Source organism: Calidris pugnax, unplaced genomic scaffold (assembly GCF_001431845.1).
Source record: "Calidris pugnax isolate Ruff unplaced genomic scaffold, ASM143184v1 scaffold103, whole genome shotgun sequence".
In the NCBI taxonomy this organism is placed as follows: Eukaryota; Metazoa; Chordata; class Aves; order Charadriiformes; family Scolopacidae; genus Calidris; species Calidris pugnax.
Window position 1 is genome coordinate 9,007,505 of NW_015090990.1, and position 22,477 is coordinate 9,029,981.

The 22,477-nt window shown below is 39.7% G+C and overlaps 1 protein-coding gene across 2 annotated transcripts in view; it reads left to right on the forward strand.

The window, feature by feature from the left end:
* Nucleotides 1-22,477, forward strand: part of LOC106895212 (mitogen-activated protein kinase kinase kinase MLT) — an 88,801-nt gene that overhangs the window by 23,030 nt on the left and 43,294 nt on the right. For both annotated transcript variants that reach the window (XM_014954447.1, XM_014954448.1), the window contains exons 2-8: nucleotides 2,795-2,882; nucleotides 8,646-8,747; nucleotides 9,385-9,450; nucleotides 10,447-10,475; nucleotides 10,591-10,728; nucleotides 16,726-16,812; nucleotides 20,420-20,494. In XM_014954447.1, coding sequence (XP_014809933.1) covers nucleotides 2,795-2,882; nucleotides 8,646-8,747; nucleotides 9,385-9,450; nucleotides 10,447-10,475; nucleotides 10,591-10,728; nucleotides 16,726-16,812; nucleotides 20,420-20,494 — 585 coding nt within the window. The remainder of the gene's footprint in view (nucleotides 1-2,794; nucleotides 2,883-8,645; nucleotides 8,748-9,384; nucleotides 9,451-10,446; nucleotides 10,476-10,590; nucleotides 10,729-16,725; nucleotides 16,813-20,419; nucleotides 20,495-22,477) is intronic.

The window sequence follows — 22,477 nt, forward strand, 5'->3', positions numbered from 1 at the left end:
TTGGCATTTCCCCCCCCCCCCCCAGTTCTTAATTTGGGATATCTGTGGGCAATTAGTAGGTGCCTTTCCTTGTTTGTAGATGGAAGCTTGCTTTGGTGTCTGTTAAATCCAAGATTTAGAGTATGAGCATCAATGTGAAGATGATGGTATTAGCCACGGTTGACACAGCATATCTTCATGCTCCAGGAAGATGATCTTAGTGTGTAATATACTGTAAATAAGATAATCTTAGAAAATAATTGTTTTTGAATCTCCAAATAATAGAAGCACTGTGTGAAGGACTCGTCCTCTTAGCCCAGTGCTCCTGTCTTGCTTGTTGTCCATTTCATGGTAGCGCTGGGTGATTGGTAGGCCTGGGATTTGCTGGTGGTGTGGCTGCTGTGCAGCCCCTCCTGTTGTCCAGTGACACTGGTGGGCTTTTACTGGATCCAGTAACATCTTGGTTGAGACAGAAGACGGTCACTGGGTTCTGCGTGTTTCTGCAATGGAATAGGGAGCTATGCCCCTGCATGTGTTCATCGTGTGGCATTTTAATCATTCTCTAAAAAGATTCATCTAGTGATATTCCGTAGCCAGGACCTAAATACATTATGCCACGGGAAAGTTAAATGTGAGACCAGTCCATTTAATTCTAATGACCTGTTGAGGTATATGTATTGTAAACACCAGCAGGTGGTGTGCACAGTGCTTTGAAGACATGGATTTTTAAGTACTGTACAACAAGGTAGTTTTATTCCTCTCCTCTTGACCAAGGTGTTCAAGAAAAGTAATGTTGTTTGTGGCCTGTGTTCCTCTCTCATTTCTAACAATATTCAGGTAGGCAGTCAAGGAGTATTAGGTCTCCTGCTTATCCATCAGTAATGCTGATAGGAATTAGAGCACATTTCCCAATTTAATATTTCCTAAAGAAGATGAAAACATAATGCAAAAGTTCTTGACGTATTTTGAAGTCTTGCATTTGCTAGCCCATGGAGATGGAGTTTTGAATGACTAGGCTATCATCTGCATCCTCCAGGCTACTGAAGGAGGTTGGAGGTAAAGCTTGTGAAACAGGCAGTGCTGCTGCTGGAGCCCCCTGCCCTGGGAGGCTGGTGGGGCTGCAGCTGGAGGGCAAAGCTCCTTCTGCCGACAGATCCCTTGCTGATCTGACAGATCCCTTCTCCTGTCCGTTGACTGGCTGTAGGAGTGATGCTGTTAACTTGCAGGTGAGTCTGTCCCATGTTTGCTTAGATGGCTGCTAATTAAATTATTTTGTGGACTTGTAGGTGAGTCAGTCTGCAGTATGATTTTCTGAAAACAGCGTACATTTTAAAAATTACTTTTCTGGTATTGCGAAAAAAGATGACTCACTTCAGGGTAACAGTTTCCCTTGCTGAGCAGGCTAAGCAGCATGACAAACTAGTGCAGCTCAAGTTAAGCTTAAAGCTATAGTTAAAGATTTAATTGAATATGTATAAATGTCAGTGCATTAGCTAAAGATAAAGGTCTTATTTCAAAACTGTGTTGAACTTAGTCAGAAAAGTCTTTAAGCAACAACAATAAAAAATTGAACCATCTGATGCCTTTATCTGTAGCCATGCAGTTATGCACATGTACCGTGGTACAAGCTATAAAGCATAGGCCAAAAAAATACTGTTTTGCTCTGTCTATACATTTATTACAGTAGCACTAGCTGGTGTACCATGGTTTTCTGTTATAGTCTTCCTGTTTTCAGTGACTCTACAAGGCCACAGAGTAATTTAATTGGCAGCTATCTAAGCCAATGTGGGAAGGGTCACCTGCAGGTAAACAGCAACACTCCTACAGCCTGTCAATGGATCTGAGAAGGGATCTGTCAGATCAGATACTTCTGGTAAGTTCAGAGGAATTAATTGTGATTTTGTACTTGTTAGAAGCTCTTGACTGGTATAGAGTTAGCATAATCTCAAAGTACTGCATTACTATAGAGAAAATAATAGTATATATCTGTATTTGAATAATACATATATTTATGTAAAAACTTGTGTCTAAAATCTCTTGAGTATTTATTTTAATATACTACAGAGGCATAACTGTTGAGAGACCTTGAAGGAGACATCTGGCCGCCTTTTCTCTCAAAACCCACAAGGACTTTATGTCTTAATTTCTGTGGATACATTCTTATTCTCTTGCAGTCTCTTTCTCTAACCTTAGAAGCATTGTTCAAGTGGAATCTGAAGGTTTTATATATTTACCCAGAATTTCCAAACATCTGCAGCCTGCTCTGAGGAGCAGTTTCAATTGCACTGCTGGCTATCTGGCAATCTCAAGCGTGCTTGCTGTGAGTGTTCAATCAGCCTGCACAGCGCATGCCTGGAAACTCCACGTTTCCAGTAAACATTGGATGGAGCTGTGTGTGCATGGTATGCTCTAACAGCCTCAAGCGCTGGGCTCGCTGAACCCATAGTACTTTGTGCATAAACACAAATTCTGGATAGGACTGCTGCAACTCTGCCAGAAATCCCAGATCTTTCTTTGAACAAAGTTTTCCAAGGCCTTCAGTTTTTCCAAGGACTTAGCTTCTACATCTGTGCCTTGGCCATGAAAGAATAGTCTGAAAATTTTTATTTTTTTCTTCCCCCAAGCATACTAAACATTCATCTGCCAAACTCCATCATGAGGTTTTCAAATGCCAAGCATTTTTGGACAGTCTTTCCTAGATACCTGTGTGTTTATATATATGGTGTATACCCACTTCGGTATAAAATAACCTGTTACAGTCCATGCCCCATTCTTAATTGTTGAACTCTTTTGTTTGTTTGTTTATTTTCAACAGGCAGAAATACTCAGCATGCTCAGTCACAAAAACATCATTCAGTTCTACGGAGCTGTCATTGAACCTCCAAATTATGGCATAGTTACAGGTAAGGATTTTTTTTTTGTGACCTTTGTCTTGATTCTGTAAAACTCCAGTGTTACAAGGTATTAGCTTTACCCAATTTCGGTGTTTTTCTAATTGTTCTGGCCGCCTTTGAACGTTAGAGTGCTCGGCACCACCTGCCTCAACCTACATGGGAGTACTGGAGGTAGGAACAAGGCTGGGTGCGTGGCTGGGAGCAGCACAGAGGCAGTTGGAGCCTGAGGCGTTCTTAATGCACAAACTCAGCACTCCTTTAAATAGAAACTTTCATTCTGTTCTGTGAATTGCTTTTCCATTTTAACTGACATGTGACAGAAGCAGAGGTTTTCATAATACGAAATTCTGGCAAGTTCTGTGAAAAGGGAAGGCTGAGAGTCTGCACCGTGAATCGTGCCTGCATTGAAAACAGGAGAATCTGCATTGGGAAATTCCCAGCCGTGGGAAAAGCTTGAAGTAGAGTCAAGGGTTTATTAGACACCATAAGACAACTCCCTTTATTCAGTGGAACCTATGTTTCATTCCTTCTGGCATTCTTAGAATTATGCAGAGGTTGGTTTTTGTGTTGATTTTTTTTTCCCTATCATCACTTTAAGCTTCCTTCCCTTATCTTGGGAGTTGGTCCAGATATAAAATTACATTACAGATAATATAATGTCTCCCATTCCTGTATGGGAGCAACTAGGTAAGATAGCAGTAGAAAACAAACTCAAAGCAAAGAAATCTACAGTCTGTTGAAACAATGTCTGGAGAGCTAAAAACAATGAAAGCCTGGATTAGGAGGCATGTTTTGGCATATCTGTAATGCTTCAAAGAGTTTGAGGCAAAGAGTAGTCTTTGCATGGGGCACAGTCTAATACCAGTTTGAAACACTGCCATTTAGGTTTTTATTGGTTCTCGGATGGTGGACAAAACCTGTGAAAATTCACTTATTTCTACCTGTCTCTTAGACGTCCGATTATCACAGTAGATGGCAGTGTAATCCGGAGGGAGCACATCTGAGATACAGCACTCTTCAGAGCATGGGGAGCTTTATTCTGTACAGGAGTATCAGCCTACTGGAGGTCACAGTGTTGCAACCAGTACTCCAGAGGTGTGGGGGGGTGACCACAGTCTACGCTACTCAGAGGATGCTCTGATCATAGCACCAGGAACTTGAATACCTTCTGGAAGCAATAAAAAATATTAGAAAGCTAATAAATCAAGTAATGTAATTTTACTGTAACTTATAAGTGTAATAAGTGTAAACCAGCAAGCAGAGTAACAAAGGAGATGTGTAATCAACAGCTCAGGATGATGTTTGGATCAGAGAGTCCTCAGCTTGATCTCACAAAAGGTCAGCGTTCAGAGGACATTTGACCTGCTTGCCAGTCACAGGACAGGCAGCAGCTGAAGTAGTTCATTATGTCATTGGGAATGGGGACCCTTTAACCATCTGTGAGAAGGAGACTGTGCTGCATAGTCCAACCACTTTGTTACTTGGAGAGCTCCGATTCCACCCTGGCTAAAGAAAAAAAGCTTTTTTTAACAAACTGTGTCGGTTCTCCCTGCAGCTTCCAATGAGACTGGAGTCCTGTGGGTTGAAAGGGAAGCAAGGCTCTATTTCCCCACACCATTTTCAAATGAGAGAATGGCTACTGAGAAAAGAAATGTTAATTTCACTCTGTGATGATTTTCACTCTGTGATGTTCTGGATGGCCTTCAGTGTTGCAGACTTAATCCTGTCTTTAGTCAGGAGGTTTTCATAATACGAAATTCTGGCAAGTTCTGTGAAAAGGGAAGGCTGAGAGTCTGCACCGTGAATCGTGCCTGCATTGAAAACAGGAGAATCTGCATTGGGAAATTCCCAGCCGTGGGAAAAGCTTGAAGTAGAGTCAAGGGTTTATTAGACACCATAAGACAACTCCCTTTATTCAGTGGAACCTATGTTTCATTCCTTCTGGCATTCTTAGAATTATGCAGAGGTTGGTTTTTGTGTTGATTTTTTTTTCCCTATCATCACTTTAAGCTTCCTTCCCTTATCTTGGGAGTTGGTCCAGATATAAAATTACATTACAGATAATATAATGTCTCCCATTCCTGTATGGGAGCAACTAGGTAAGATAGCAGTAGAAAACAAACTCAAAGCAAAGAAATCTACAGTCTGTTGAAACAATGTCTGGAGAGCTAAAAACAATGAAAGCCTGGATTAGGAGGCATGTTTTGGCATATCTGTAATGCTTCAAAGAGTTTGAGGCAAAGAGTAGTCTTTGCATGGGGCACAGTCTAATACCAGTTTGAAACACTGCCATTTAGGTTTTTATTGGTTCTCGGATGGTGGACAAAACCTGTGAAAATTCACTTATTTCTACCTGTCTCTTAGACGTCCGATTATCACAGTAGATGGCAGTGTAATCCGGAGGGAGCACATCTGAGATACAGCACTCTTCAGAGCATGGGGAGCTTTATTCTGTACAGGAGTATCAGCCTACTGGAGGTCACAGTGTTGCAACCAGTACTCCAGAGGTGTGGGGGGGTGACCACAGTCTACGCTACTCAGAGGATGCTCTGATCATAGCACCAGGAACTTGAATACCTTCTGGAAGCAATAAAAAATATTAGAAAGCTAATAAATCAAGTAATGTAATTTTACTGTAACTTATAAGTGTAATAAGTGTAAACCAGCAAGCAGAGTAACAAAGGAGATGTGTAATCAACAGCTCAGGATGATGTTTGGATCAGAGAGTCCTCAGCTTGATCTCACAAAAGGTCAGCGTTCAGAGGACATTTGACCTGCTTGCCAGTCACAGGACAGGCAGCAGCTGAAGTAGTTCATTATGTCATTGGGAATGGGGACCCTTTAACCATCTGTGAGAAGGAGACTGTGCTGCATAGTCCAACCACTTTGTTACTTGGAGAGCTCCGATTCCACCCTGGCTAAAGAAAAAAAGCTTTTTTTAACAAACTGTGTCGGTTCTCCCTGCAGCTTCCAATGAGACTGGAGTCCTGTGGGTTGAAAGGGAAGCAAGGCTCTATTTCCCCACACCATTTTCAAATGAGAGAATGGCTACTGAGAAAAGAAATGTTAATTTCACTCTGTGATGATTTTCACTCTGTGATATTCTGGATGGCCTTCAGTGTTGCAGACTTAATCCTGTCTTTAGTCAGAGTTCTGTTTCTTATGAGGGAAAATCCCAAACAAGAAGAAATTCTGGGAAACTAATGTTTCTTCAGAGTGTTGGAGATGAGGGCATTCAGCCAAGCACTGGAATGTTGGGAGCATTAGCTGCACTTAACGTTTTATGTGGGATTGTCAAAGAGTTCTCTGAGGAAGGCTACATCTGCAGGCAAAACACGTTTCCCTGCTGGGGTGTTTGTCAGTGTTGTAACATCATCCCGCCCGGCAAGCTGCTAACATGGATCACATCACTCTAGTCTCTGTCAACGGCGGTCTCTATGCCTAGCTTTCAGATCTGTTTTTTGACCACAGCTGCCTCCTCCCAAAAGGTTCTTGGAGCTTGAGCCCCTTGGCTGCACAGAAATATGGTGTATCCCACAGCCATCACAGGGCCCATCCAGTCAGGTGCTCAGTGCTTTTCTTTCTAAAGCAGATACCTCTTTTCCATTATTGACAGAAAATGATCCTTGCGATACAATTTCCAAATCCATAAGCTCCTGGTAGAAACCTGTGGCACAATAAATGCATAGAAGAAATACTAAAGGATCGAGCTTTGTTGGTTGATGCTTGCTTGCCTCCATTCACACAGAGCAGCGAAGGGCTCGGGGAACTGAGTTGTCCCTGACCCTGGTGGATCAAATTATGCATTGTAAAGGCATGCAAAGCATGCAGCCAACCTATTCCTGAGGAATCCATTTATAAGACAGATGATGACATCATGGGTAAAAAAAGCTTATGTTTTAATTGAGGAAATGTGCAGGTCAGCAGCTTATTCCTCTTGCGGTGACATCAGAAGCAATGCTTCTGTCTCCTGCAGAGGCTCCTTTCAGCGGGAGGTCCTGCAGTAATGATCCAAAACTAACTTGCCACTGGAGTGTTTACTTTCAAGGGACTTCCTATTTTCTCCCTCTTTCCTTTCATTTAGCACTGGAATCTTTTCATATGGCTATCACATTCTAGGCTGCAGATTCAGTCTCATCCCAGAGTTTCCTTCCCCACTCAGCAATCTCCCCATGGTTTTGATTTCCTTGATGAAGAGCAATGTTTACTTTTTATGCTTTTAGTCTATCATGAATCATTTGCTAATTATTATTATTATTATTATTAACAACAATTCAGATATATTTGATGTAGTCTTAGAAGGAATGATTTTGTGGCTGCCTTGAAATGGCTGACATTAAGCATTTCAGTTGCATACCAGCTGGTTTACCATCTTAAGTATGGAGATTTTGGGGGTCTTGTAAGTACATTTTAAATTCTGCCTGAAAGCACGGTGAATAGCCTTGGGACAGAGGGACAGAAGGCTTGAAGTTGCCTCTTGCATCCCTGTGGTCTTTGTGCTACTTGGGCTACACCAAGTGGCATGTGCCCACTCTGTCCTGCCAGCCAGATAGAAGAAAATGTATCAGCTGCTTCAACTCACAAACCTCCTGTTGTGTTTTCGGTGAAGTATGAATGAGTACAAAATAAGCATAAAAGTTAATTAATACTTAGCAGAGGAGCTGCAGCCTTTAGACTGCTGAATATGACCTGCAGTCCATGGAAATATGGCCTGCTTACCTTAGGGTTAGACCTGGTTTCATCCTTCCATTTTTTCATTATCTGCTACTAGAAAATTTTCATTTCCCTTTCTACTTGCAAACCCTTTTTTCTAACGGAACATTGTATATTTAACATCTGGGTTTACTTTCAAAAAAATGTAAAATAAATATCCTTTGCTACAGGGCAACCTGTTCTGGTGGTGAGACACTGGAACAGGTTGCCCAGAGAAGCTGTGGGTGCTCCTTCCCTGGAAGTGTTCAAGGCCAGGCTGAATGGGGCTTTGAGCAACCTGGTCTGGTGGGAGGTGTCCCTGCTCGTGGCAAGGAGGTTGGAACTTGATGAGCTTTAAGGTCACTTCCAACTCCAACCGTTCTATGATTCTATGATCATTTATACTAACTACTGCTCACTAGTGGGGAATATCCTCTGTCTTTGGAAACAGTACCACCAAACTCATCTGTTAACTGCTCTTCTGATCAGGAGCGTCAAATTTACTGTTTAAATATGCAAGAATTACAAGTTATATAAAAATGGCGCTGTGGAGGTTTCAGTTGTCTCCAGTTTCACACCTAAATGTGTGTTGGTGTAACGAACTTGTTATTCCAGCTCTCAGCCCCGTGAGCTCTGACAGTCGGACTGGATTCCATCTGCCACACTTGCAAACACCAGCGGGCCAAAAAAGCTCTTGTTTGTATCTGTATAATCCTGCTGTGGATTTCTGCAGGTGTAGTTGGGAGAAGTTAAGAAAAAGGTTTGTTGATCCTGAACAAGGAGCATCCAGAATCTTTTGCTCTGCAATTTGAACTACTTTGCCTGAGCTTTCTTGATACCAGACCTTTCTAATGTCTGTTTTAATGCCTGTTGTTATGTTTGATTTTACTTACAGATTGAACTACCATCCTCCTACTACACTACTAATAATATTAGCTGCTGAACCCAAATTCTTTGTCATTAAGCCAGAGGCTGAATGCTTTCTGGAACTGGCAGAGTTTCCATGTTCAAATGTTCTTTTAGTTTAGGTGCAGTGTTCAAAAATGTCATATGAGTTTGTTTGTTGTTGTTTTTTAACAGAGTATGCTTCTGCTGGCTCACTGTTTGATTACATTAATAGTAACAAAAGTGAAGAGATGGATATGGATCATATCATGACCTGGGCAACTGACATAGCTAAAGGTAAGAAAGATGAGTGGTGCATTACTATCCTACACAGCCAGCAAAGTGTACAGCTGGAAATGCTTTCCCTGTGAAGTTCCCTTCCTATACTTCCTTATTCAAATTGTGAACACCCCACTCCCCCCAAAAAAAAACCCCAAACAAAACCTCCCAAACATAAAAAAAAAAAGGAAACCCTATTCACTTTGCTTTTTAATAGGCTTCTTGCTTGTTATGTATCCAAAATAATGTCTGGAGTGAAAATGGCTTCTGCGAGCCAGTTTTACTTTGGGTTTGCCTCTAAGTCCCCAGAAGATAATTTTGCTGATGTAGAGTAATTATGAGGTAAAGTGCATAATTATCCTTACATTTTATTTGAATTTGGACATTTAAGGAAGCTAAGGGCTTATTCTCAGCAAACATACTGAAATTCTTCATATAATAATGCAGAACAAGCTGTTTTGTCCTCTGTGTTCTCTGTAACCACACAAGAATAGTGTAAACTGATGAATGAACGGTATGCCAGCTTATAATGAGGACAACTAATGGGAACGAGAAAATGTGGAATCATAGAATCATCTAGGTTGGAAGGGACCTTCAAGATCATTGATGACCGTGGTCAGCCTGCCTAACTAGATTGTTCCCTTGTTTTGTGTAGGAATGCACTATTTACACATGGAAGCTCCAGTCAAAGTAATCCACAGGGATCTGAAATCCAGGAACGGTAAAGTAGCAAAACACTGACATGCTCTGCATTTTCTGTTACCTGTTAATTAGCCTTTAATTTAGCCTTTAAATCTGTACCTGAGCTTTGTGAACGTGCAGAACTAACTGACACCTTGGCTGTCATCAAGCTGCACTAGGAGCTTTTGAAGCACAGAAGAGCCTGTTCCCTCCTCCCCATCCCCAGCCTGTCTGAGCTTTGTTATGGCCCCTGGCATCATTTAGAGCACTGTGAAGCACTCTTTCAAGTTGTGTCTTGCTAACCATGATTGTACCCATCTTATCATGTCAGACGTTGCCTGGACACTCCTCGCTTCCTTTTTCTATTTGGAAAGGTTGAGTACCAGGAAAGTCTGGCAGACACCAGACACAATAGACTGGATAAGGCCTATTATTTCTTATCTGAAAATCTTGTCTTTACTGTGACCTGTTTTGAGGTTTGACAGATATTCATGCTTTTGAGTAATGTGCACTCAGAATCAAGCTGCACTGGTTAGTCTGTACTTGGCAGTTGACGACCATTTACAAAATTTGCTGAACGTTGCCTTTTAACTGGAACTTTTACTACTAGTAGTGGGATAGGAGGGACACAGATTTTAATAATGTGCACAGGGAGATAATAGTCAAGAAAAGTCTAGATCTCGCCTCGGTTGTAAGTTTTCTCTTTTTTTTTTAATGAATATTTCAGAGGACTTCTTGTTAAGCGTAACTACATTGGGGAGAATGGAGTTTATCTGTATTTTAGCTATAGTTGTGTTGCTGTCTTTGAACTCAGAAAGGCCTGAAAGGTTTTGCATTTGTTCAGCGTCTTGCAGGTATTCAACAGATGTTCTCTAAAGCTTCACAAAGAAACCAGGACAATCGTGCGTGTATGCATGTTCAGGTGCTGGCTCACTGTAGGATCATTTTTCTTGACAAAATGCAGTCTTTTGCTGTGAAAATGTATTGTGTTTATTTTTAATAGCATTCTTGTAACCTATTGCTTTCTCATTTTCAGTTGTTATAGCTGCTGATGGTGTGTTAAAGGTATGAACACTTTTATTATTTATAGAGAGCTGCTGCTGCTTGATTCGATGTTTTGATGCCTAATGAATGAGATTGATACTCTAATATCTGTTTATTTTTTATTTCTTTTTGTCAGATCTGTGACTTTGGTGCCTCAAGGTTTCACTCCCATACAACACACATGTCGTTAGTGGGCACTTTTCCATGGATGGCCCCAGAAGTTATCCAAAGTCTCCCAGTGTCTGAAACATGTGACACGTACTCATACGGAGTGGTGAGTGCCTCTTATTTCCCTGTGTGTGGGAGCAGATCTCTAGTGTGACAGAATTTGCGTGATGAAAGAACAATTCTAAATAAGGGCAACAACAACAAAAAAAATCACACTTTATTTCAAGACTGACCCATATTTATAATTACATGCTTGAAAATGATGGAAAGAAGAGTGTCTTGCATGTTTAGTAAGATCCTTATCTGATTAGATTAGCAGCATGCCAGTGTGGGAAGCGTGTGCTTTACCACAAGTATTCAGTGTACGTCCGAAGGCTTGCAGGAGCCACTGAACAATCTGCATCGTGAATCTCTGCCTGTGTTTTTTAGCAGAACAGAAGAGATAAAGGTTGCATTGCAATAGGTGTGTAACAGGATGAATTAATTAGGATTCCACTTTCCATAAAATGGAGTGTCACTGGTTAAATATTAAAAAGTAAGCGACTTCTCCATTCTTAATTGTTTAAAAGACCCTGCTACCATTAGCTGTGAGAACAGAGACTGTACCTCTTGTGGAGGTAGAGCCCCCATCTGAAAATATAGCGAAGGCCAACATGGTTTTTCCATTTTTCTGAAGGGGGAACAGTGAATTATAGTTCATCACGATGTCAGGTTTGCAGGTACCGTGATGTGAATTATTTCATTCTGTCCACATTTAAACTCTACTTTGGTTTTGCTCTGCACTACAAAATAGGCTAGAAATAGCCAGTTGTCTGCCTAGCCCTATAAACTTTCTCTGACAGAGAACAGTAATTGAATACTTTGGGGGGGAAAAGGAAAGGAGGTGGGGTTGTACTTTCCGTGCATATCTGTGTATCAATCGGTTTTGGGTTTGAATTCAATGGTGGGTGGCAGAATGAGGAATTCCTTCAGTACCTGTCAAGTATTGCCTCTTTCTCTTTGAGGGATGGGAGGAGATAGAGGTGAGGGAGGCACTATGGTTTTAAGCTAGCACCTATGGCAATACTAAGCTGATGTCCCAGTGGAAGATGACTTAAACTTTTTGCCAAACAGTTGTTTATAGTGGAAATAATATATGAGATGATGTGGCGTCGCTTACAAATTAAAGGTTGAAGGTTTGCAAGGGGGGAGAAAAAGCCTATATTGGCAGACTCAAAATCCTTGCTTGCTTAACTGAACTAGGTCACAAACAGTAAGAGAGCATAAGCTAACAAATGTAAATGTTAATGTAAACTGTTACTGGAAGCAATCACATATTATCCACTGAAGGGAAACATTCCAGTTTCAAAACAAAGCAAAAATGTCAGAGGAGAAATTCCAAACATGGTCTTATAGCTCAAATTGCTCACATAGTCATCTTGGTGTGAATTGACTTAAGTAATGTTCTAGAAGTGGGAGAAGGTAAGAAATTGCTTAATATCTTATCATGTCAACTATTACCAGAGCCTTGGGAACAGCATGTTGCACATGGTTTATTTTTCCTCATCCAAAAAGTAAAGCTCCTTTGACAGTTCTGTGTTTGGAGGTAAAACTCAACTTCCCTCCGTATGAAAATAGTTCAGTGTTACTAGAATATTTTAATGTGGTTACGGGTGTATACTGCTACTTTAGTATGCCTAAGAATATTGACCCATGTTTTTTAAGATATATTTTTTTTAACTAATGTGTCCTACTGTGGGTAGAAGCTTATGAATTCATAAGCACTTAGGAATTAATTTGTCTTTTTATAGCTCCAGTCTTGGGAAACCATCATTTTCAGAGGAGATGCAGGGGTAGAAATGAAGAATGGCAGTGGCCCAAGTTATCTGTTGATGAAATTACTGACATAATGGGGTTATACCAGCAAGAAATTGTCCGAATATAACATTGAAGGTTGGAATCTCCCTGTAATAAGTGTTAGACTATCAGAGAATTAGCTAGGAGGCTGAAAACAAAAAATCTTAGAAAGGGTATTTTTGTCTTTTCAAGTGATTATCATCTATAAAAACAAAATTTGAAGAATCCATTTTCAAAGTGTAACACTTGCCAGCAGCTTTTGTGCTAGAGAGACAAATCTGCTTTTCTTCAGTTAAAGTCCTGTTAACAAAGAACAGAATCCTTTCAAATGTAAACTAGCAAGATGCTAGGAATAGATATTCTGTTTGATTCTGTTTGCAATATTTGTCATCTTCCCCATGGTTTTCTTTAATTTCTTTCATGCTATTTTTTTTCTGCCAGCCAGTCTGTGATTTTAAATATTCTGCTTAAGGTGTGCAAGAGCTTTTTTTTCTACGAAGTGTCAAAGTCTTTTTGCAACCTTATAGGTTTGAGCTGCGCCTCAGCTGAAATGAATTTTCCTCTTTGTGACCAGTTGCATGCATGTAAAGCTAAAGTTCATATTAGTTTGTCCTGCTGTTCGAGGATGGTTAAACAGATCTGTATATTCTCTTTGAGATATATAAATAATTTATAATACTGCCATGAAATGCTAAAGCTAAATGTTCCAGGAGACATTATAACACAAAGACAGATCTTGCACTTTCCTTCAGCAATGCTGTGATTCTCTTTTCTAATCCATTTCCAAATCTATACTCTAATAAAGATACCAAGTTACAAGTGATCAACCCAGAAATTGACTCGCATGTCATTGTGTGGATTGCTCAAAAATAATTCCTTGCTTCTCTTCCAGCTATGAAAGTGTATGTGGAATGACAATGTTCACTGTAAAAGCTGTTTTGAAGTCATGAAGATATATGCTTGGAATATCTTATCGTGTCTGTAGTGCACTGCAGTGTGTGTGTATCAGTATAAATGTGTTCAGTTGTACAAAGCTTATGTGATTTGGCTGAATTATTTTAACACAAGAACAAAAAAGTAAAACCATTAATTGGCTATTGGTAGCATAGAGACTCCCTTTAAATGTAGCAGCTGTTACGCTCCTAGCAATAATTCATACATTGCTTTAGCTATGAGAACATACGTTATTTATAGAGGGAATGTTGGCCAGCTCCAGGGGTTATCCCTTGCTCTTTTTGAAAAAAATTATGAGTTCTTTAACTTCCACTTGGATCAATGCAGAGAAGACTGACCTAATTTTCATGCCTAATGGCAATACCTCTAAGAATGCACCATTTTCTGCTCATGCTGGACTACTGCTAATCATGGCTCCTGACCTGCATCTGTGAACACTTCCCTACCAAGAGAAAACACTTTTTTTTTTCAGTGAAAGATGTTCAGAGTGTTTGCTTTTTCTCAAATTACTCATTTGGATGTTCCCTATCCTATATGGCACTTTGAATCTTTGTTGGCTTTGCGCTGGTGTGGGAATGTGAGGGTTTTAGTTTTTTCCTTTTAGTTGTTGTCACATACTCGAGAGGATAAGAATTGAAATGCACATCTGAGCTGACAGAAGTGTGTGAGCTTTTTCTGGAGACCATATGATTCTTATTCTCAACTTCATGCATAGGATGAACTTTCGTACATTTGTCTCTCCTTTCTGTTTCTCTGTGGGCAAAAAAGAGCTCAACATCTTTAGAGGCCACAGCTTACAAACCACTACATTAAATGATCTTGCTTTGTTTTCCATCATTGTGTCTAGCTTGGCTGTGACTCTGTGAGCATCCACTGTCCGTCATCACAGAGATGTGAGGTGATCAGGAAAGCAGGTGATCCTCACCATCAGAGATGGGAGGGGAAAGTGAACTATGTCCTATCAATTAAATTACAGCAGAAATGGAAGATAGATTGATTTCCATATGAGGCGAGCTGGGGAGCCAGTTCTGAAAATGAACGTAGTGTACCTTGCAATAAAAAGGTCAGAGTAAGTCAGGTTAAGGTGCTTTTTCTGGTGCTGAATGACCCTGGAGACAGGAAGAGACAAATGGGAATGCAGAAAATACCCATTTGCTGCTTTTTAAAAGACTGATAATGCAATCATTCACCTTAGCTGATGACTCAGGGTAGCTAATTCATGAGATGGGGTTGAAGCTTCTATAAAACTGGAGACAGAGACATGTCACCATTGGAAGGAAAGTCTTTATCTCTTATTTATTGGCCTGAATATGAAATTTGCATTTTGTTACAACATTTTCTAAACCTGTGTACATACAAGGATTTCTCATAACCCCCTTTTGAATCTTTTACTTTCTTCTACTATTAGTAAAAAGAAGTCATTAACAAAAATTCTTCATGTTGTGTCTGATTGCTGTTTTTCTCTTGAACTTTAAGTGTTTCAAGCTAGCAGTGTTGGTTTAGAAAGGCAGTTACCCTTACAGGCAGTGGATATAAACATCATAAAGGTGTCATGATAAAGGAATTCAGTGCAAAATGTTCTGCACAAACTTATGTGCATGAATGAAACAAGACATCTCTTACAATTCAGTCTTCTGAAAGAAAGGTAGCAGAGCAATAGAGTTTTCCTGCTCAAGGCTCTTGGAGACATTTAACCTGTATTTCATTTTGGTCTTTGCTTGGAAGATGTGTTTAGATACTACTTTATCTGATGTGCAAAGGAGTTTCTTCTCTGTGTTTTCCTGGTGCAGCCGTGGTTCTTCAAGGCTGTTCAACTGCATGTTTGATTTGGTCCAGGGGCTTTTGTTTACACCTGGCTGTTTTGTACGCTGCTTTGTTCTCTGAAGTACATGAAACTGCTACATCATTTCCTTCTCTCACAGTTAAATTTCTTTCTCTAACAGTGGAGAGGTGATAATTGGAATTACAAATTGAGGTGCCTTTTTTTTTCCCTCTTCTAAAAGGAATGAATTGAAGCAAACAGGAGAGTTGAATACCTCTATGATAGCTTTCCCCATGTATTTCTTATTGTCAGGAAAACCATCCTTCTACTTATTTTTCCAAGATACCCTTACCTTTACTAATCTTGAGTCTTCTGACTCAAGCAGAATTATTCAAATAGGTCTATTGATGGAGTACCCTGTTCACTTGATTAAAGGTCCAACTCTGCTTCAATGCATTTTTTTTCTGCTCGAGCAGCATCTGCCAATATTGTTGCATTTTCTATCTAATTACCTTCATAGCTGGCCAGAATCCATTCAAAATGATGTAGCCGGAATAAGCCTGGGTACTAACTCAAATAGTGAGGGACTTGCATAAGGATCTTAATGCATTTGGTCAGATCCTACATAAATGATGTCTTTTTTGATGATATGCTGGGTATATGAGCAGAAGGAAAAGTTTGTATGTATATATTTTTAAGAAGATATGTATATGAAGGTTCTGATTAAGAAAAAAGAAAAAAGAGAGACATATACAAAGGTACAAAGTGCCTCTTAATTTGGTTGAACTCCCTTATGTAGTCCCAATAGCAGAAAACCAGGTTGGATTCATTGACTTGAAGCCTTTCGGTGATGCCATACTCTCTTCTACAGAGTAGCTTAGATTCTTGAGTATTGTGTTACCAGAATGCTAAAAGCACACAAAATTAGGAGCTCTTTCTGTATTGAAAGATAGTGCATCTATAAGATATTGAGGAGAACAGAGTAATTTTCTATATGCTATATAGCGTTTAGTTTAACATAATCACATACTTGGAGATAAACAATTACAGTTTTGCTTGAAAAATTGTATATAATATTTTCATAGGCATACCATAGGAGCAAAATAGCTTTTGGATCATATTCTGACTACTGACAAGCATGAGTTGCAATCATATAGAAATATTTTTAAACGCAAAATGACTACAAAGCAAAGATGTGTCTAGTTGGGGCTGAGGAGAGGAGTTCATTGTCTTCCCAAGTCTCTACTGCCAAATGTGAACTTTATAGTGTACAAAGAAAGTAAAAAGCATTTTCCATGGCTCTCACAAAATTGCAGGCATTATACCCCAGACAACGCAGTTTTTCATCTGGGCTTTTCTGTAGAGGAAAAAGCAGAAACATTCAAATTAATTTAGTGAGAGGATCTTGCACACAAACACTGGTCCAAGTTCCTGCAAATGGAAAATGGTTGCCTGATAATTGGATACAGAATAGGGCTGTATCAAGGTTTAATAATGTATTTAAAATACAAAGTACAGAAATAAAAATTCTTTTCTTTTTTTCTGTTCCAGGTTCTCTGGGAGATGCTAACAAGGGAGGTCCCCTTTAAAGGCTTGGAAGGATTACAAGTAGCTTGGCTTGTAGTGGAAAAAAACGAGGTAAGACTACGTTTCTACATTCAGGTACATAGATCAGAAAACAGTATTGGGGTTTTGCAAAAGACTTTTTCATCTTCTTCAAATTGAAAGTAAGTTCACGCGTATGGAAAGATTAGCAGTAGGAGCTAACACAAAGGGTCAAAGTGATGTTATTCCTCATGAATGGACCCTTTACATCTAATTGTTGCAGCTTCACGTCGTGATGCTGTAGATCAAAAATTGTACAAGTACTGTACTAGTTTCTCAGTCTCAATTGTAAAACCTAGGGGTTTGTTCTTAGTGATGAAAGAAGCCATTGCGTCCAAGGTAGGGGAACAGTTTAACTCCATCTCCTGCGTTTAGGACATCTTTTTACTGGCCGGGAGTTGATATATCTGTAAGAGACCTTCAGCTACTTCAACTTAACTCTCCCAGCAGGAGTCACTATAGTACAAGAAACTGCCGCTTAGATGAAAATTTCAAAAATAAAAGAAGAAAAAATAGTTTTAAAAAAAGAGAGAAATTACAGTTTTGCCACCTACGTTCAACACTACATTGAAGATGAGCTCCTCACTGGTATTGGCAAGGCTGTGGCATAGCTGCAAGCCTCCTCATGCAGAGTCTTTCCATTTCAAAAGCACTTCAGTGGTGTAAACACCGTTTGTACAGTGTCCCCAGCCTCGCTTTTCTTCTTCTCACAAATTGAGGCTTTCAGTTAGTTGGACATGTGAGCGTATATCTGAACGCATAGTCCCTTGATATCAAAGACAGTAACTACATTTAAAAAACATTTAAAGTTGTGACTGTACCACACACAGACAAGCATGGAAATCCTCCACAAAGATGAAACCTCCTCTATCTAGACACAGCGGAAGCTTGGGAAACATTACAATGGCGAGGCAGTGGCTGTACAATACAGATTCCTATTATTCTACATAAACTGTTTCTCAAAATGTCTCAGAGTTAAACAGAGGAGTTAGGTTTCCTCCTCTTAGTTTAATATTTTTTGTTGGTGTTTTTTTTTCCCTTTCTTTTTTTTTTCTTCTATTTGAGGATTGGATTAATTCCAGTAAATGATACTGTGATATACCAATTAGCTGGAAATGCTACACTAACAGTGTGAAGATTATGAGTGTGGTCTTCTACAGCGTTTATCAGAGCAGGAGGCACAAAGAGACTCTTTCTCCTTATTTAGGAAAAACCTCATATGTCATTTTGAAGGACTGAACCAAAAAGACTTCCATCAACAGTATTTCTTTCCTGTGCCTATGATGTGCAGTTTTATGTAAGGGCCACAGAGTTGCATTGAGAATGTTGTAGTCATACAATGAAAGATGGCAGAGGGTATAGCACACATTTCTCTACAGTTTTCCAGAGCAAGGAACTGTGTAAAATGCAGTATGAACAAATTGTGGACATGACAACTATCTTACTCATGGCTGAAGAAACCTCAGGGGTGACATTTTCAGAGCCAGCTGTTTGTCTGCCAGGTATCACTAGCCTGTTGCTACCATCTTCTTTGGAAGGGTGCTAGGGAGCTTAGAGGGCATTAACAGTTGCTTATATGGATTTTATTTTTTCTGGCCATGAGTTAGGGAACATGCCCAGCATAAACCTTGTAAAAGTCAGTTTGTGCTACTTTTCTTCATAGTTTTTGTCCCAAAGCAAGTGTGAGGGTCAGGTTCTGCTCTCAGTTCAATCTGTTGACATCAGTGGGGTTGCCTGGTTCCAGTTCACAACAGAGTTGAATTGCTGTTGAGCCAGTCCTTCATTTTTTGCACTCCAAGTCTCTTGTTAAAATCAGTGTGGGACTGAAGCCAAAGCATAATTGCATAGGGTGAAAAATCCCCCTTTGCAAAGCCTGAGCCCAACAAATGAAGTGGATTTTAATGATTCTGTATGGGTCTTTTTCGACTCTTTGCATAATTTCTCAGTGTTATTTTTATTCTGGTAGAGTTTCTATGTAATTAGATATTTTTTTAATCGAGAAAAGAAAAACATGAGAGTTCAGATTATGTGAGGCATGATCTCATAATAAATTACCACTGAGAAACGTCATCTTTATTATAATACGACACTTCTGGAACCTGCTATTACAGGACAGATAACATTCTGCACAAGTGAGACACATATAAATGGTGATTGCAACTGATTTTCCACCTCCTGGAACAGTGAGGGTTACGGGCAAATACTGTAGCAAGACTAGCCAGTGTATTTTTAGGCTAATGACTCAACCAGAGATCAAGCACAAGTACAGTTTGTTTATGCATTGTACAAATTTCTGTGTATTTCTTGTACAGAAAGCTTTGCACCTTAAGGTATTACATTATTTTAATAATCATACTCCTGCAATGCCCTGGCTCTGTATGTCACGTTTCCAGTTTTCATGGTGTTCAAATGCTTGTGCAGCAGAATTTGTTAACTCTTACTTTGGCTGCTGTGGCTTGTAAGGCTTGGCAGGTCATGTTGCAGTAATATAATGGTACAATTTGACATAACTTGCTCCGTTTTGCTTCTGAAATGCCAAAAGTAGGACAGATCAAAGGGTCTTCCTGGCAGGTTGGTCTAAACAGGACTGTAATATCTGGTTCTCACCTGTTACACAAGACAGGGAACCCTTTTTCCAGCTTGACCTCTCTTATCTTTGGACCCATTTTTACTGAGGAACTGTTTTTTATGTACTTTTTTTTTTTTTTTATTTAGTATGAAACATCTGAAGTCAGTTAACTGCCTTAGTGAGAGCAGAGGCATCTCCTTATATGTGTAATGTTGTTGGGATGTACAACATTAATCTTAACTGGAAAGGCTTCAGTATCCGGGGGGGTGTATATGAGAATGGATTTGCTTTTAGGCTTTCCAGTGTGGAGGCAGAGTCTTTAAACTAGAAGTTCTCTAAAACTGCAAATTGAGGGAATCTTTTCATGGTTTAAAACTCAGCAAAGGAAACCAAACAAGCTTCAAACTAATTCTCTGTAGTTAGTGGTCCTGGCTATAACCAGCAACTCCTTGTCTTCAGTCATGAGGAAATATTTATATGAGTTCACTGTGCTCTGTGAGTGCTTTCTGAGATCTGCGTGTCCTCATTAATCCTTCTGACCACAGGCTCATGAAATGTCTCTTGTGTCATGTAGAGCTTCACTTAACTCTTTTTAACTCACTTAATGTAATCTATATTTCAGCCATTTGTTATATCAAAAGTAGTATTGTAGTAGTATATAGCTGGATCATCTGTGTGGGAGAAAGGTATAACATAGAGCCTGCCTTAATTACTGTCTTGACAAGCATCTTACAACACCATGCAGTGCAGTAACCTCCATAGACTATTACATTTTAGTATTAGAAGTTGTTTGTCTCATTTTCACTACCTTGTCTCCAAGCTTTGTTAAGCAACTCTATTTATGCATTTGTTCCATTCCTGTTTTTATAGGTCTATTAATTTGTGCATCTTGCTAGTGTTAGTAATTTTGATTTTTCTTTTAATACGTCAATACTTAGTTTTTTACACTGCAATTAAAAGAAAGAAGAGTGTGTTTTACTTCTTTTAATTTGTGTTACTCCTATAGGAAATCTATTAGTAGCAGCTTAAAGGGAAATGCTTCCAATAACCAGTACATTTTCTCTTCTTCAGAGATTAACCATTCCAAGCAGTTGTCCCACAAGTTTTGCAGAACTGATGCACCAATGTTGGGATGCTGATTCAAAGGTAATTTAATTTGTGTTTGATTTCCACACCACCACTACCCGCCTTGTTTGGCTGTGTTAGTGTTTCTTTGGGGGACAAGACCCAGCTTACAGCATTGCTGCATGCATGTAGACACATTTCTTCACAAAGATAGCCAAGGCTGTCTTTTTAAAATATGTTTACATATTTATACCTAAATGTCTGTCTCTCCCTTTTAATCAAGAGTTACTATACTACTAACTTATCTGTCTAGTAAAGACAATGCCTGTAAATAGGGTGAGGTGGCAAGAGTGTAGCCATTTTGGAGCAAGTGAAAAATTGTTCTTGTCTATTTTCTTTCAGTAGTTAATCTTTCTTGGATGTATGTGAGCATCACATGTGAAATATCTTATTTCAGGGTCCAGCTTTAATGCCTTCCTTGTGTTGAATGAAAACATGTAAAGAATAAGTTAATCCATAAAATGTGGGTAGGAACGGCAGCAACACATTCTAAATTAACATTAAACCTTTCCTGATCTTTACTCTTAGGACTTTGAATGATGAGCTTTATAATTATTATATTGTAATAATATAATAATAGAAGTACTCCAATATGCTGTTTAACCGTGAAAACCGAATAAAAATGCAAGTTAGAGTTGTGACTGTTACTCTGCCCCTATGAGAATAAACTAAAAGGAAAATTAAAGAGAGTGTTTACTCAGTGAAAGGTTTTGTAAGATTGCAGGAGTTGCCTTTGAGTTGACTTTGCTACCGTCATGTTGTACTAGATTTATTGCCAACTAATAGCATCCGTTTCCTTTGCCTGTGAAGGTATTTGAGAGGGAAGGGTAGGTAAGGAAAGGAAATCACGCACTGATATCACCAGAGAGTAGCCAAAGAAGAGCAATATGAGAAAGGAGATTTCCCTTCTTGTGTTTTTTTTTTTTTTTTAAGCAAGGAGTTGCTTTCGTACAGAATGGATCTGGAAGCCTGTGATCCATCATCAGTGTGTGGTTTCCCCATGAACGCTGATTTAAATGCCATTGCCAATATCTCTCTCTTTACTGTCTCCACAGAAGGCAGGGGAGAAAAATGCTCTGAGACTTTGAATATACAAGTAGACTATTAAGTTCTAGGTCAGTAATTATTGAAGAACACTTTCCAGTGGTAATTACGTATCTTTTATTGCTACTCCTGAGCAGTAGCATCACTACTAAATCCCACAGAGTAAGAATTATTGGAGCTTCTTGTCTGTAATTGCAGCACATACTAGCTCAGCTCTCCCTCTGGCTGTGTAAGTGTCCAGAAGGGTGTTGCTGTTTTTCAAGGAGAGGGGGGGATTTGCATGCTGTAAAAGAAGGATGCCCAACCGTCAGGCTGAGTTCTGTCTGCATGAACAATTCACCTGGATTTGGGCTGGTTCCTGGGAGCCTTGTTGCCTCTGATCTGTGCAAAGAGTGTATCTTGGGTTAGGTGGGTTTTTCTGACAGTCTGCTCTTTGCTACTTTTTTCATGCAGCTTCTCTTCCATTAAGCAATTATAAATGCTTTGTTCACATGACTGAAACAGAGTAATCTCTGGTCACAGTTTGGGCATGTGACTGACTTAGTCACGTGTTGAGAAAGGATCGCTACTTACAGCTCTCAAAATGCCTTGATAAAAGGCTGTGTGGCCTGCATGAGCCAAAAGATGGAGCACACTCCTCTGAAATACTGCTCTGTGTAACGTTCTCTTTTCGCCAAGAGATTAGCTTTAGAAAATCAGATAGTGGATGCATGAACAAGTTACTGAAGGTCAAGTGGGGGTGAGCACGAGGATGTTGGCTGCTCAAAAGCAATTGCTAATGTGCATACTTTTAGCCCGCAGAAAGCATGAGGTATCCTTACGTGGCTTACCCCTGAGAAGAGGGATGTGCATTCACTGTGGGGCTAAGGAATACACTTGGGGAGCTGCTGCAAGGGAGCTGGACTGTCAGACACTGCTTACACCATAAATTCCACATGGGAATGGACAGAGTTATTAACT